Here is a 16,110-nt window from a genome sequence, read left to right as displayed (position 1 = left end):
TGCTTCAACACCTCGTCAGGGGTAGTAAGCGCTATATAAATGCAATTTCAATACAATACCTCCACTATATGTTCAAGCCCTGACACTGTCAGCCAATGAGCACCATTGTGGTCAGTGATGCACAACACCAAAACCGTTAATGCACACACTCACTCACGCAGCTCACCGCCAACTACTGGTAAGCATGCAAGCCATGTGTCAATTCACTTGGCAGCTCGCAAGGGTATGAAGCACTATATAAATGCAGTACAATATGTCTGGTTCTTCTCAGAGGTGATAGACTCCCCCCTATGCAAGTTATACCTCATGTGGCAGACTGCAACATTAGGCGCCCCCCCCCCCCCTCCCCCGTTGAGCCACTTCCGCAACCTTCTTGGCATTTCGCAAAAGTCGACCGATGATGGAAAAATAGTAACTTGAGTTACACAGTTTCCCAGTTAGCTAGACCGCTTGATACCTCGGGACATATGGAGACCTCATATTATCCAGTCATCTGTTGGGATGGAAAGCTTTTTTGTTGTATGGCACTGTTGAATTGTTGCTGTTAACTGTCCTTTTTATATCTTCCTCTCTTTCTCCTTCTGATATAGATTAAAGTTGAAGTTGACAAGCTTCCCAAGCAGCAGCGCAAGGAAACCCTGAGGGTGAAAATGGATGAATTTGCCCAGATGAAGGAAATGGAGGTGAGCATACGTGTGGAGCCTACCCATACTGCTCGTAAGCTCCCACTGGGCATACAGTCTTAAAATTGTATTTCTGCAAAAACGTGCAATTTTTTCCCATGGAAGTAGAGCACATCGGTTTGGCAGGGATTGCGTTGCCCCAGGTATCTGTCTTTTCTCAGCGCAATACAGCTCAGATTCCAGAGGTTTAAATATTCCCGGCCCCTAGTACAGAATATTAGTCATGTGACTCGGATTACCCGTGAGGTAAATTGGGGGTAGCCTGTGCTGCTCTGAGATTGCTCTCTTATCCCCTGATCATGGGTCAGGGATGCAACTGGAGGAACAGAAAGTAAACTGTGCCTTTTTAATCCTATTTATTGACTTTGCTTTCCACTTCTTCTCCTTTTGTCTTGCCCCTAAGCAGCAAATAAGAGGCTGTTGAGAAGCCCTGCTGCCAAAGGCTACTGTAGACCTCATGGGCCTAAAGGGTAAATTTAGGACCTCAAGGTTATCGGGGAGAACGTTCGTTGGGCATTAGCATCTTGTCCATTTTAGCTTGAGATTTTCTACACTTTGATAATCTTTCGATATACTCAGCTACACATGTGACAAATACCCATAGTTTGTGAATCCAAGAACATCCATGCTGAGGAACCACTGTTACAGGAAGGTAACCTACCAGTTGTATCGTGCTTTGTGCAAATCCAAGAAGGCCTGGATTTGAGAACTATTGTTACATGCAAGTATTTTTCGCTGTCTAGTATGGGAGCCTTCTTGACAAGGGCAGCAGGAGAAGAATCATTGTGAGAAAAACACGCCACGTAATTTTATATCCACACTACCTGGGAAGGCTCTGTTTTGTGATAATGCGCTCCATAGAAACTGGAGCTAGGTATGGCCCAGAGCTGCACTGGCAGAGTACAATCAGTTATTCACCGTGGTAAACAACTCTAGAAAGATAGTAAAACAAGGCCCCAACTGTGCTCCACCTGAGCACAATGCAGACAGCTTCTCCAATAATTGTGTGGCTCTCTGTACCAGCCGGGATCACGCTGGCATCACAGGGGAGCATGGGCCTTGGCATGTGGACCACCCTGGCATTTAAATTTTGGATAAGATTCCACAACCATAGTGTCTTTGTGCTGTAAGCATCTTTTGAAGGCTGGGGCTGAAAGAAGAATTGTGTTAGAGACCAGCAACTTAATCGCTTGCCCGGTAAGAGACGTGCAATTAGTCCAAAGAGGGTGGGAAAAGTGAAGCAACAAGCCAAGCTGGGGCTTTTTGTTCCTGCCGGTAAAGCCAGAGCTGAAAAATGTAGTCCACAAGAGGGGCTGAAGTTGATTATTACAAATAAAAGTGTTTGGCACTTGTAAGTGCTGCGCGTTCTCTAAACTTGTGCCCACTTGAGCAGCACTTGGGTTGCGCTGGAAGCTTTCTTCACAGGCCTGTGACTGAGGAAGCAGCAGGCAGAGAGCAGTGAAGCAGTAATGTGGGAGCAAAACCGTTCCCTAAAAGTTTTTCACACTCCAAAAATTGCCTCATTAGGTTGTATTACAGATTGAATTGTGTGTCAAGGCACCCCCTAAACATCAATGAGCAGAGTAAAACAGTTCAAATAAATAAAATGGGCCAACTCAATAACTGAGTTTTAGATCAAAATACAGTTAGAGGGATTTATTGCAAATTAAAAAAAAAAAAAAAAATTGGTACAGTCAATGCCTTGAAGGCTTTCAAATGCCGATTTATACAGAGTATGTAAAGATCAGAAATTATTCTAAGTCCTAGATGAGCAGCAATATCAGAATGAAGTAGGACAGCATCTCTAGCAGCAAAATAAAGTCTTCTCAAAATCTCTAAAATTGTGGCTCATCCACAAAACAAATGCGTTCTCATACACATTTGTTGCCAAACGCATAAGGAAAACTGAAATTATTGTGGTAAAAATTGCGAGGAAAAAAAATTCCTTTAGCAACTCGGAACACAAGAAAATGCACATCATTACCTTAACAAATACTCACCATCCCAGTGTTCAGAAAATAACTCATCACCCTCTAAGCTTATGCCATCTGGAAATGTTCCAACTAAGATGAAACATTTAAACAATAGGGTGTTCAGTAAAAGAATAGACTAGTGATCACAATGGAAGGCAGCGAAAGGGACCTTGAGAAAGTTACAAATCATAGAGAACAGGGAAAAGTTCAGTGAACACAATGTGATCATGAAAGCAGTACTAAACTACTGTAACTTTAGATTCAGCTTGAATTTGATTTGCAGAGTCTTTGGGTGTGAGATTTGCACACAGAGGAAAGCAGGAGTGATAGTAAAGGCATTCATCTGGTCAAATGGGGTTTTACATCAAACTGTGACACTAAAACACATTAGTAAACCCATTTCTACTGATCATACAAAATGTATTTCAACTGCATTTGCCAAAAAATAAATAAATATATATATATCTATTCAACGCCTCCTCCAGGATAGGAAAAAGCACAGCACACTCCGGAGTTCAAAGCAAGGGCTTTATTGAAGTAAAATGCGCGTGGTGCTTGCAGTCCCTTGAAACGCTAAGGCAGACGCGTTTCAACCCTTCAAATGGCTCTTATCAGTGCCTGTTCCAGGGGCTCCACGCTCTCTGTGATGGTCAAACGAGGGGCACATGAGTAGAAAACCGCTCCCTTTATGGTGTCATCACGCTCCTCCTCCAATGGGTGGTATGCTGACCACTCGCGCTTTCAGCCTGCCAGGCAGGAGCATGCTGGTAGATGTAGTCCTAAGGGGTGTCCGTACAGTGACAAAGACACTCCTCACATCAAGTGATGTCCCAGATTGCTGGATAAGGGCCACACTCCAGCTCAAGTGCCCAGCAGGACGACCAAAAGCCTCTCACCCGACTCCTTAATCAGGCAAACAATATCACCGCCTCTCTCCCCAATGCAGCATATCACACCGTAATGGCAGTCCAAGCCGCTAGGGGGGGCTCCATGTTTTGAATATATATATTCAAAGGTTAAAGAAGAGGTACTCCTGTTGGGTGCGGACTCCTCCTTCTGGTCGCATAGGTGGTGGCCAGCTGGATTGGGAGATCTCCCAGTCAAGAAGGTGAAGAACTTGGGTTTCATATTAGAGTATAATCTAACCTTTAAATACCAGATCAGCAATCTTACCTCTGCTATCTTCCTCATCCCGAAGATGATCAGGAAAGTTCGTCCTTGTATACCGCCAAACACCTTGAAAACACTTGTCAGAATTAGCCCTGTCCTGACTTGATTATGGAAATGCTCTTTACGTAGGCAACCAAAAGCAGCATTTACTTAAGCTGCAACTTCTTCAAAATGCGGTGGGTACGCTGCTGCTGGCTATTCCTAAATTCCAGCCGCCAATCTCCCATGGACTGAGAACAATACACTGGCTCCGGGTGCCTAGCTTTCAAGGCTTAACACGGTGTTGGCCCTCAATACATGAAGCAACACCTAACCTGGTATCCATCCGTCAAAAATGTAAGATCGTCACAGAGCAAGCTCTTACAGACCCTCAAATTTAAGAAAGCTCGATGGGGCGGAAGAAGCTTTTTCCTGGGGACAGTTAAATCATGGAACTCGCTCCCGACTGACATAAAAATCAGCCTAACCCTAGTATCCTTTAGAAAATCACTAAAAGCATGGCTCTTTGCCAACTAAAACGCTGCTCCTACTCTCCTTCAGGCAACCTTCCGTCCAGCGCCTAGACGCCCTTCGGCATTCGTGTACTATATACATTTTCCAATCAATCAATCAATCAATCAATTCAAAGTATCGTTATGGTTAGGTGAATATCTGTGACGGTATTAACATTTTGAACTTAAGAAAATGCAGAAATTCACTAGTTCTACTTAGCAGACCTAACTATAACTTGTGCCCCGCCATGCAGTGCTTATGACCTCACATATCACATCACTCAGGACATGTTCTATAACATCATTTATAATAAGTGATTAAGTTATTGAGTTATTAAGTTATTGATTACATCATCCAATGACTGTTCGTTTGATTTATAGGTTACATAGTGGCTGATAACTACCATAGTACTTCTCTACCTAGTTTTATACAGCCTGTTTCCATCCAATAAATGTAAGTGTGTACAAAACGCATGTGCTCCTAATACATCATATCTGTGTAGAGATATTAAAAACGCTATAAATCTTCAAATTAAAGAGTAACCCTGTGTGCAGGTGACTGTTGACGACTTGTGTTCAGCATGTTCCACACATGCTTTTTGGCTCTGCAGAAAAAGTTTGTAACAGGGCAAAGATTCTACATACTAAGTATTATAAGCAAGCATGAGTTATTAGACAATCGTCTCAGCTTGACAATTTCTACGTAACTTTGTACGCACCAGGCATTAACCTGTGTACATGTGCTTCTTTTACTTTAGTAATTGGGCTAGCTGTAAAGTTTTTACTGCAGTTTGAAGGTTGCCGGTGGTATAATCTTTAGCACCTTCAGACTTTGGGTTTTTTAAGTGAGTAGTGTCTTTTGTGCCAAGTGTTATGTAGAATGTTCATTGTAGATACTTTTTGATACTCTGTAGTGTAATCCTCATGAGAGTTTTACTGTCTGTAAACAGTGTGGTACAGCGTAAACGACCGCTATAGAGTAAACACTATTTACAGTAGACACTGACAGTCAAATAGATGAGGCTTCTGGCCTGCATCCTCCGCAGAGAGGCAGCAGTGACTCCATTGGACATTTGAGGGCAGTGGATGGTGCACTGACAACCATGTGGGCTGAAGTGGTGGAAACGTTTGAGCAACATTTACCGGGGGATCACACAGGCAGGGATCCAGAACTATTTGCAACGACCTACATTGCCTCCAGTGGGGGAGGAAGTGGGTTTCGTGCTGGAATCAGATCTCGCGTTAGAAGAACTGAGGGTGGTGCTAAAGATGCTTTTTAAACATAAAGACCAGGGGGTGGGAGGTTTCCCCGCATAATTTTATCAAGCTAACCTTATTGAGGGTCTCATTGAGGTGTACGTGGGAGTGAGAGACAAGGGAATGTTGCCGCCCTCTGAGGGCTGGGGGAAATATTCCTAATGCCCAAACCCCAGGGAGGGGATATTGGGGGTGCGACAGACTCTGCAGAATACCGGCCCCTGACTATGTTCAATACTGATGTCAAGTTCCTTTGCGAGATGTTAGCTAGCCCTCTGAGCCCTGTTGCTCCACGAAGATCGATGTGGGTTTATCCCAGGCTGTTATACGGGTATGAACCTAAGAAGACTCGCACACATTCTGCATGAGGTGGAGGAGAAGGATGGGGCGGTGGCCTTGGTGACAGTAGATTTAGAAAAGGCATTTGATCCAGTTCATTGGGGGTACCTTGTGGAAGTCATGCGGGTATTCAGGTTTGGTCCATGACTCCGATTACTTTACTGGGGCCCAAGTGTAAGGGTCAGGGTGGGGAATAATCGATCAAACTGCTGTAATCTGGGAAGAGGCACTCGACAGGGCTGCCCGCTGTCGTCCCTTGCTGTTCTCTCTGGCATTGGAAACCCTGGTGGTCACGGCCCACCGGAATTTGTCTCACTGGGGTACAAAGGCGGGTGACGCTAATCATTTAGTAGGGCTGTAAGCAGATGACGCATTGCTTTATCTCAGGGCACCTCGAGAGTCACTGGGAGAGCACGTTCTTGATGAGTTTGGTGATCGGCCTGCAAAGGAAGAAATGCATATTCATGAATGTACCGATAGTCCAATGCATGTTCAATTCATACATAATATGCGGACTCCGAAACGTGTAGCCAAGTGGCAAAATATGACTTATTGTGAGTAATTCCACACGTTTGGCAGGGCCAAAAATGAATGGCCTCTTTCATCGTGGCAGCTCCATAGATTTTCCTAGCAATAGATTCATTTCTTCATTTTCAGTTTTTTTCCCCGTATCTTTGTGACTTGCATATGCGGCACTTTACTGATTTGCTTATTGCTGTCGGTGTATTACCGAATATGCACTTTCTCTCTCAGAATTTGCTGCTTAAATCTCAATGTGTATACAGAGCAATTCTCTTATTTATACATATTAACACCCATGGCGGTTTAAAATGATGGAACAACCGTCACATATTATATCGAACATATTTTTTCATCCTCGCACTTCCAATGTTCTCCATGAGATCATCAAGTTGTTGCAGTGTATTAGTTCACTTGCAGGCTCTCTTCCTCTCTGCTATACCGCAAGCTCTCTTGACATTAAATTGCTTTCTGATATATGTGACAAATTTACTTGATAGACATTATTGTATGAAATGTCCCCCTTATTTACATGCACTTTGTTTAATATGTCAAGGGCACCACTACCTTTTAGTCTGTTTTCACCTTTTGTGGCAGCAACCTGACTGTGTATTTTGGAAAATCTCAAATGAAGCGCCCATTTCTGTTATGTTTATTGTTTATATGTTTTATAAGGTGGGTGAGCACAATGTTTGTCAGGCCGTGAGGAAGACATGATGGTTATAACGCATTTCCGGTTAAAAACTGAAATGTCAACCCTGTGGAGTGCGAGATTCTTTGTGCCAGAAATTTGGCACTTTGCTTTCATTTAATTGATTAAAGGATCTGCACCCGTTTCTGTTCAACGAGTCCTTCTGGTAGAAGCGACTGGCGTGCACCAGCTTGTTTGCAGATCGACGTTTTGGACACACATATAAACGTATTCATGTATAAAAGAAAATATTAATAATTATTCATTCACAAAATAGAAACCCCCGAAAAACAATCTACCGTAACATCAACTGGCCCCAGCTGACATTACATGGGACCAGTCTCTGCTGTACCTCTAACAATTAAAGTATACAAAAAGTGATGGGTGTAGTGCTTGAATTAATCTGAGCCTCTGGTAATTACTTGGGCGCATACCAGTCCGTATTTTGCGCACCATGTCACCTCAGTTTGGACCCAGCTCTATGCAAATCAGTTTTGGACCCTGCTCCAATAGGAGCATAGAGCTGGACTGGGATGCGACTCAAGTAATTGCCAGCGTCTGAGATTAATTAAAGCATCCCAGCCACCACTTTTTATATTACTTTAGTATCTTGTTCCAATGACAGAGGCCATTTTGGGGGAGTCGAACGGGGAACTGGACCAAGCATAGTCTGGTCTCTTCCCATCTGTCAGGTTGGAGGCTGGTTTTCTCCTACATGCTGATTGTGTCCGACTCCTTGCACGGTTGAGAGCGCATCAGTCAATATTGCTGTGATTCTGGCCTGGTCAAGGCTTTGCGTTCCTCTGTCAGTGGTCTCTGGTCTGAGTGGAGAATGCGTCCATCTCTGAACTGGAAAAGGAGGGACTTCAGTGTGCCTGCACATTAAGTTATTCACCATTGCAGCTCTAGTATGGGTTGTTCTAAGCTCCACTCCCTCCATTTACCCGTACCCATCCCCCCCCCCCCCCCATGTAGTGTAAAGGGCTTTCACTCTTTGAAGAATAGTGTGTGCATCTATGTCATGCTTGTAAAAAAAAAAAACGTTTTTTGGGGGTGTTCCCACCACGCGTATTTAATAAAATGAATTAGACTGACAATTTGTCCTCCTTGTTCACAGGAGCAAGCCTTCTTGGCCGCGCAGAAGGAGCATTTTAGGTTGACCATGGCGAATATCACGGCGATGCACAGGAAGGAGATCAATGACAAGGAGCGAGAGTTCCTGGACAAGAAACAGACACGCCAGAGAGGTAGGTCCCCTTGAATATCCTGGCTTCCTCAGGCAAACTTTTCTATGTAAAAAGGTGAGGAGTTTCTGATTAGTTTGTGACTCACAATGAGGTCTGAAGCAGAGGCCACCACATCTCAGGCGTGTTTTGGGCATGTGACGCTCTCTGCCACTGTCCATCCCCTTTGTTTATTCAGAAGCACCGCCCTTTCTGGAATTATTTCCCTTTAGCATTCCCAACCTCTGCGATGACGTCCGGCTACCAGTGCAACAACCATACGGCTCTAACACTAGCGGGAATGTATTGTTAGTTGAACCAACAGGATTCCCCTACAAACGTTTACGTTTTTTCCCTGTAAAATGTGTTACAGGGCATGCTCACCAGCAGCTTAGATGGCACACAATTCTGCCCAACCTGTTGGCCGCCGTTGAGAACTTTGAAGCTATGTCTAGGCCTTGTAGCCTTCTCGAAAGCATGAGGACTGCTGAACAGGGCAATGGAACACCCTTGTTTAATTTCAGAATTCAAAATGCTTGCTCAAAGGCATACTTTTTAAGCCCACTAGACTTGTGTCTAATTGGAGAAAAGCCTATTTGTAAATAATTTATCACCAGAAAAAAAATTCATACGATTATGTGTCATATTCATAAAAAGTACATAGAATATTGATTGCTGCATGGAGAAATGGTAGAAACTGTTAAAAATGATAATATTACAACATTAATCAATACATTTAGAAGGCACTAACAGCGAAACAGGATTTCAAATCCTCTAGTGTTTACAAATAGTCAATAAAAATGTTGAAAAAGCATTTTAAGGTGAAAGCGAACACTACATTTTAAAAGGAACCAACATCAAAATAGGCTTCCTGCTCCTTGAGTGTTTGCATATGAATAAGTGCCGGTCTGCATGGCCTAAAACCTTTAGGGGCACATGCTTCAAAGGTTTTTGCAAGCGCAAATGGAGTAATTGGCAAAATTCGTCCGGTTGCGCCCGCAAAAAGGCCTTTTGCGATGCATTAAAGTGTTAGCCACTCGCAATTTAATAAATTGCATTTTTTTGTGATTTCTTTAATTGCGATTGCATTTAAGGAATCGCAATTTGCGATTCCTTAAATGCAATGCTAGAACCACTTACATTATCGTGAATTCGCTATTTGGGGCTGCAAAATAAAGAGAAATTACTCTGGACTGTATTTTGCAAAAACCTTGAAAAATGCACTAAAGTGCATTTTTCAAGGTTGCAGGTTACACACACACATGCCCTTGGGGCATGTGTGTGCGCAACATAGGTGGACATCACAATTTCAGGGGTGCAACAGGGTGTCATTTTGACACCTTTACACCCTTGAAATTGAATGCGCAATTTGCGAGTACCTATTGGTACTCAGAAATTTCGCATGCAATCTCCCATTCATTCCTATGGACCTGTAGGCCCATAGGAATGAATGGGAAGCCATTCCTTAATTGTGACTCGCAATTTGCGAGTCGTAATTAAGGAATGTTTAGGAATTGCTATTTTAATAGCGATTCCTACATGCATATGCTTTTGCGAGTCCTTAATTGCGATTCCTTAATTGCAATTAAAGACTCGCAAAAGCTTTTCTTGATGCATGTGCCTGTTAGTTTTTTAACGAGGAAATACATTGTGTAAATAACATATGACCTACAGAAAAATACAAAATGAATCCGGGATTGAGCAGATACAGCATCACAAGGGCATTCAATAATACAATTGCACCCATATTCTCCTAGCAAGAAAACAAGCAAGCTATCTAAAGAGCTTGTCCTAAATTTGAACAAAAGAGCCCGTAGGCTTATACTAAGTATGGCTCTTTGCTTAAAGTCGTTTTTAAAACGATGTACTGCCTGTTGGCATACCAAGTTAGAACGTCTCTCTCTCTCTCTCTCTCAAGGCGCTTAAGCTCTTAAAAGTCACATTTTCAAACCAAAGTTTATCTTGTTTTGTCACAGCGCTGGGTTTGGTAGTAAGGGAGGACCTACCCTAAGAACTGAAACAGAGTTTACCATAGAATTCGCCACAGGTTTCTCAACCCAAGAGCACTTTTAAGGCAATCCATGATAACCTGTTGGTTGAAATGGCCTGGGGGCTACTCCGGATAGCTGTTCAAAGCAACAATGGTGCAAGTTTTTTAGGACCTCCTTATAGGACATAGACAGCTCTTCGTGGCAAATGAAATTAGAGCAACTGGGGGGGCTGGGATAAGAGTTGCCGACAAAACCGGTTCTCCTCATTCAGATCGGCAAAGCACTGGAATATCCCCCGACTCCAGCACCAACAGCAGCCACTGGAGCGCATTGTGTTTCATAAAGAGCTAAAAAGAAGCTATTGGCTTACCTCCCTACTAAGGGGGATCCGGTTAAAAAGTGCACCAGTGGATTGGGAGAATTTAGGCCTTCTGACAGTCACATTGGAGTACCAGTTACTTGAAGAGTCAACCCAGTAAGGAAAGCTAGTTACCTTTGTCAGCTTGTTTGCTTTGACAAATGTAGAGCTTGGACTCTGGCACTTTGGACCACAAGCCATAATACGTGACTTAGTGTCATTAATATCCCTGTCCAGGCCAGACATAAAAACAGTGCCCACATTCAGTCAAAAAGAACCTTACATTGTGAAAATGAAAAGAACAGGTACTAGAATACACCCCTGTCCAGATCAAATGATTCAATACACTTCCCATTAGCGCCAAATCTGACCATAGCAGACAATTTCTTATGAGAATCTGGTAGAAATTAGACAAAAGCAGGATCCAATCCCATACCAAGTAACAAAGGCCAGAGCTTGGAACTGTTATCGCGATAGAACGCGCTTTACAGGTCCATAAAGGCCAGGTACGATTGCCAATACCTTGCAATGGAATACTTGCCAATAATAAGCTGAAGTGTCAGGCTCTGCTCCACCATACCCAACCCTTCCCTGAAACCATACATAAGTGTGTTGTGGCCAGTGGCCCATCTCCCGATCTGAATAAAAATTACTCTCCCCAGTACTTTAGCTGAAGAGCCGATCAGAGAAATCGGCCAATAACATCGTGGGTCTGACCAATCGCCCTTCTTGAAAATAGTAACTATTAAAGAAGTCGCCCAAGGGGGTGGCAGGCCCATAAACCTCAAGCTGTTACCTTAGTAAGCAGAGGGGCCCATAGCTCAGTATTACATTTTAAAAGATAGATGGGGACACCATCAGGTGGTGGAGTTTTAAATGTGGGACATTGAAGGGCATCCATTAGCTCCTCCAAATCGATTGTGATGCCAGAATTAGACACAGAAGGACGAAGTTGAGCTGGATGATTCGATTCAGCACTCGCAAGGCGATATATACACGAAAAAACCATTGATCGGCAGGAATATGCGAGCTGGTTCTAGTAATGCCATTCCCATTTCTGATTCAGCTAACAGTGTGCCAAAAATCCTTGGCGTGTCTTAGCTTGTTTGCGTCTGTTAATGCATTAGGGTTCTTTCATTTGATTTCTCTGTGTCTAGCACTTAAAGTATGTTTTATAATGTACTTTGCAAGCTGACTCTTCCTCCCTGTTCTGCGGTTTTCTTGCAAGGGCCTTTTTAATTTCTGTTGGCAGATAAACATGCAGCTTTAAACCACTTAGGGATCTGTTCAGCAGATGAAGAAACAGGTTTCATAAGTAAGATCTGTGCTGGATTACAAAGTACAATAAATGACTCCAGGATGCACCCACAGTCTGAATGTCAGAGAGACAGTTAAAAACGGAGGTAATGTTTTGCTTGATTTATGATTTTAAAAACACTAAAGGGTTCGGTAGTTCCCAAACCAGCCACACATATCCATCTTTAGTCTTGAAAATAACTCCGGCACCTGGCCAACGATGGAAGGTTGGACAGGTCAAGCAATGCAAACAGTTAGTTATGGTCCCCAAAACAGAGAAACATACTGAGTTAGCGACCTGGTCATGAATTTATAATCAATAACAAACAAACACCCTCTCCCAAAAAAGGAAGGCACAGTAACCAACCTAGATTGTTGCACCCATGAACATTCACTAGGTCCCTCTCTAATAGCCCAGCTCTATACCTCTTAGACTGGCACGAGGAACAGCTTTGGTTACATCTATTACATTTAAATCCGCTAAATTGGAGGTTTGCGCACTTAAAACAGTGTTAAAATCCCTGCAGATAATCCTGTTGCTCGAAAATAACCCATGCACATTCCATAAGTTATCCACAACTTGAAACAATCTAATAAAACTACTATTATGAGAATATGAAAAGTCATTACAAAAGTTGATTAGCCAAATATCCGATTTCTTATGACATTTAATACTTAGTACCTATATCATGCTGCTGCTAACGTCTATAAGCGTAATTTTAAATGACCTTTTTAACCAAATAGAAAGTCCACCCTCTGCGATTCTGGTAGGCTATGCAGAGAAACAGCTAAAGCCATCATGGTGTTTGTCAGAAACTTCTCAAGTCTTCTGAAGCTCAAATTAATCGATAAAGGCTAACCTTGCCTCCAAATCCATTTTCGCGGTAACACCCGCTGTATTCCAGTTTATAACATTCACTGCTCCCGTTTCAAAAGCTGCTGTTTCCCCATTGAACGATTCTCAGGCACCTTGAACCAGAATCAGACCGATTTAACGGCATAGTCAAACTCCGTCGTCAAACTAAATCAATAGTTATACGTTGTTGTAAAGCATAATATGCCCAGTTGACTTTGTATCAGCAGGCGGAATCCACTATTGGACGTGAATGAAGAGAGATGGCAGTGGGTTTATAAAAAGCCCAGTGGAAGCGCCTTGATAGCTCTACGGCTAGCACTTAAGTTGCCAAATTGGAAAAGCAAATTGGCAACATGAATGGGGCTCCTAAAATTAATTGTGATAGTGTCTCCTTCATGACTTTCGACCATGCTCAGTCTATGATACGTGGCTCCCAAAAAGGATTTGATTGGAACAGAGAGGGGAAACTATGAGAGCCAGTGAATAACTTTATTCTTTAAAATAAATTGAAAATTGATACTTGTATAGCGCACTACTCACCCGCAAGGGTCTCAAGGCGCTTGTACGAATACCGCTGTGGAACCCATCCTGGCTTTCCCTGTGAGGCGTCCACTCCTGGGCACCCCCAAGGTGGAGGCCAGGCATCCTTAGCGTTGTGGGGGCCGTTGTGGAGATTAAGCAAGCTATTGCCCAGAGTTGCAGAGTGGGACTCCATGATTGGAATGGCACAGAGGCGAGAATTATCAGGTCCGTGGATTTTTTGAGCCCAAGACCCGCCGAGGCGGGGAATTGAACCCTGGTCCCAGGCTAGACCTCTGCATCAGGGTCTGCCGCTCTAATCATTGAGCCACACTTCTCCACAGTCTTTAGCCCTGAGACATTTTCCAAAGCCCCCTTGCCTAATGGCGGAACATTGGGTTAGGTAAGCACGTACAGGCATGCCTCAGGGGATAAAGTGATAGTTGGCAACAGTCTGTAATCGCAAGCATGCGATTTGAGATGGTTACCCTGCAAAGCGCCCAATTTATCTTAAACAAGAACAACTCATGGATTTGTATAAGATGATATAATGGTAGCGATACCACCCAGCCTCGTATGCTGGGGTTTCTCACCAGGCGACTCATTATTGGTGTGGTACAAGCTGTTCGGAGGCGCGGCCAGCCAAATGCTTGCCAATTTGGTTAAGGAGGCTAGACTAACAAACATGGATTGCATTTGATCCTTTCTTGTAGTACCCAGCATGTCCTGGAGTCGTTCAAGAAGAACATATTCCAATAAGGTGGAATATTGTGTCACCCCTCCCTCCCCATGTGCCTAATGCTTTGTCTCAAAAATCCAGCACTCTAGCTTCCATTTTCTTGTGCTTGACTGCGGGCTCTGCCGATGGAAAGCCACCGTAGGCTGGGTACAATAAAGGTCTTGAACTGCGAGTTGCTGTGTTTGCGCTGTTCATATATGATACTGTAATGGTGCCTACCTATATCAGTTCAATAATTTGATTGGATTTTAATTCGATTTGATTTGAACAAGATTTATAGAGTGCAGAAAATACCCATAGGCGTCAAGGCGCTATAGTCTTGGTGGTCTGATTCAGCCAGGAAGCAGTTTAACAGAGTTGCAACATTGCGTGAAGATCTCCCTATAAGGTGAAAAGTCAAGTACTTAGGGATTTTCTAAAGGGAGAATGCAGTTTGATACAGGTCATAAGATGACTTCCACACTCTTGCTGCCATGCGCGAGAATGCTCTGCCTCACCAGCTCTTCTTCCAGACTCTGGGCACTGTACCCAGATTGAGGTGAGCTGAGCGAAGATTTCTCCCAGGGATACATTGCCTTCATTCCATCCGGATTGGCCTGATAAAGGGCCTTGTGTACTATGCAGAGGGCCTTGAACAAAATGCGCTTTTTTTAATAGGGAGCCAGTGCAGATCAAGTAAACCCTCGGTCACCACCTCCGTTTAGGAATGTCCAAGGTAAGCCTCGCCAACACATTGTGCACTGACTGCAGTTTGGCTTGCGTGCTGTTATTTGTATCCAAATAAAGGGCATTACATTGTCAATTCTTGACATAACCAACACTGAAAGTAGAGAGATCGGACGGTAGTTTTTAGGGTCCTTGGGATACAGGTTGGGCTTTACTATTGCTTCCTTCCACAACCGTGGGTGTAGCACCCAGAAGAGATGACTTTGCTTATCATAGATGAAAGTGGGCGCGCCACTACACCTCCCACCATATGCAGAGTTTTAGGTACACCTGGTTCAAGTGGAGAATCCGACTTGGTTTTAAGAAGGTGCCACTCAACAAGTGTTCTGGGGTAATGAAAGGAAAGACTGTGAGCCTATTTGCAGTTTTTTTTCCTTGAATTCCGGGGATTTAGGAGATTCTGACTGAAGCTTTCTACTTAAAGGCAGCAAATTTTCATCTTTTGATTTCGACACTGAGCTCTTGGCAATTTTAAGTTGGAAGAATTTGGCTAACTGGTATCAAATCTCTTGAGAGCCTTCGAATTCTGCAGAGGCCGGGGAAGTGGGTAACTGCTGCACAATTTTGACGAGCTCTCTTGAGTATTTAGTTACTTTATTTTTGTTGGTGCAATAAATATATTTTTCTTCTTTAAGCACCAATTTATATTCTCTGATCATTAACTTGTGAACAGTTCTTTCTTGCACATGGTAGTTTTTTCTCCAGGCACACTCCTATCAGCGACAAGCCTCCCTGAGCAACCTCAGTCGATCTGTGAACCAGGGGACCAATGGCAATTTTCTCCTCAGCTTGACTTCCCATAAGGAAGCTACCATATCCGCGCCACACTCAACCCGGCTGAGAGAAGCTCCGCCCCTTTGTCCACCTCATCCTGAACAGCAATGGGCTTACTGCCTAGCGCAGTACCAAGAGATTCTGCTAACACCCCCTTCCAATCCTGCCTATGGATAATACTGTTGGAAAGTGTGTCCCTCCCATGGAAAGGAGGCAGCGTAAATCATGATCAGACCAGCTAAGGGGAAGTACCGCCTGAAATGACACTGGGGGGCATTAGAAAGAATACAGTCTAGGTTGTCCTGCTACGTCGGTGGAGACCCTGACCACCAAAGGCAACCCAAGGCAGGCCAGAGTCTTTCAGTGCTATTGAATCTCAATTAGCGGTGTCCTCAAGATGAAAATCCCCAAAAATGGTAAATATTACCATTTAGTATGAAGATTGCTATGGGGTTCGATATTTCAGTCGGGAAGGAGGTCCCAGGTCCAGGGGGCCTATAGATTA

The 16,110-nt window shown here is 43.6% G+C and overlaps 1 protein-coding gene across 2 annotated transcripts in view; it reads left to right on the top strand.

The window, feature by feature from the left end:
* Positions 1 to 16,110, top strand: part of STK10 (serine/threonine kinase 10) — a 339,205-nt gene that overhangs the window by 274,497 nt on the left and 48,598 nt on the right. For both annotated transcript variants that reach the window (XM_085618153.1, XM_085618154.1), the window contains exons 13-14: positions 591 to 683; positions 8,241 to 8,370. In XM_085618153.1, the coding sequence (XP_085474279.1) occupies positions 591 to 683; positions 8,241 to 8,370 (223 nt within the window). The remainder of the gene's footprint in view (positions 1 to 590; positions 684 to 8,240; positions 8,371 to 16,110) is intronic.

Source organism: Triturus cristatus, chromosome 7, assembly GCF_964204655.1.
Source record: "Triturus cristatus chromosome 7, aTriCri1.1, whole genome shotgun sequence".
NCBI lineage: Eukaryota > Metazoa > Chordata > Amphibia > Caudata > Salamandridae > Triturus > Triturus cristatus.
The sequence above is the reverse complement of the archived record's forward strand: the minus strand, read 5'-3'. Positions and strand labels throughout refer to the sequence as shown.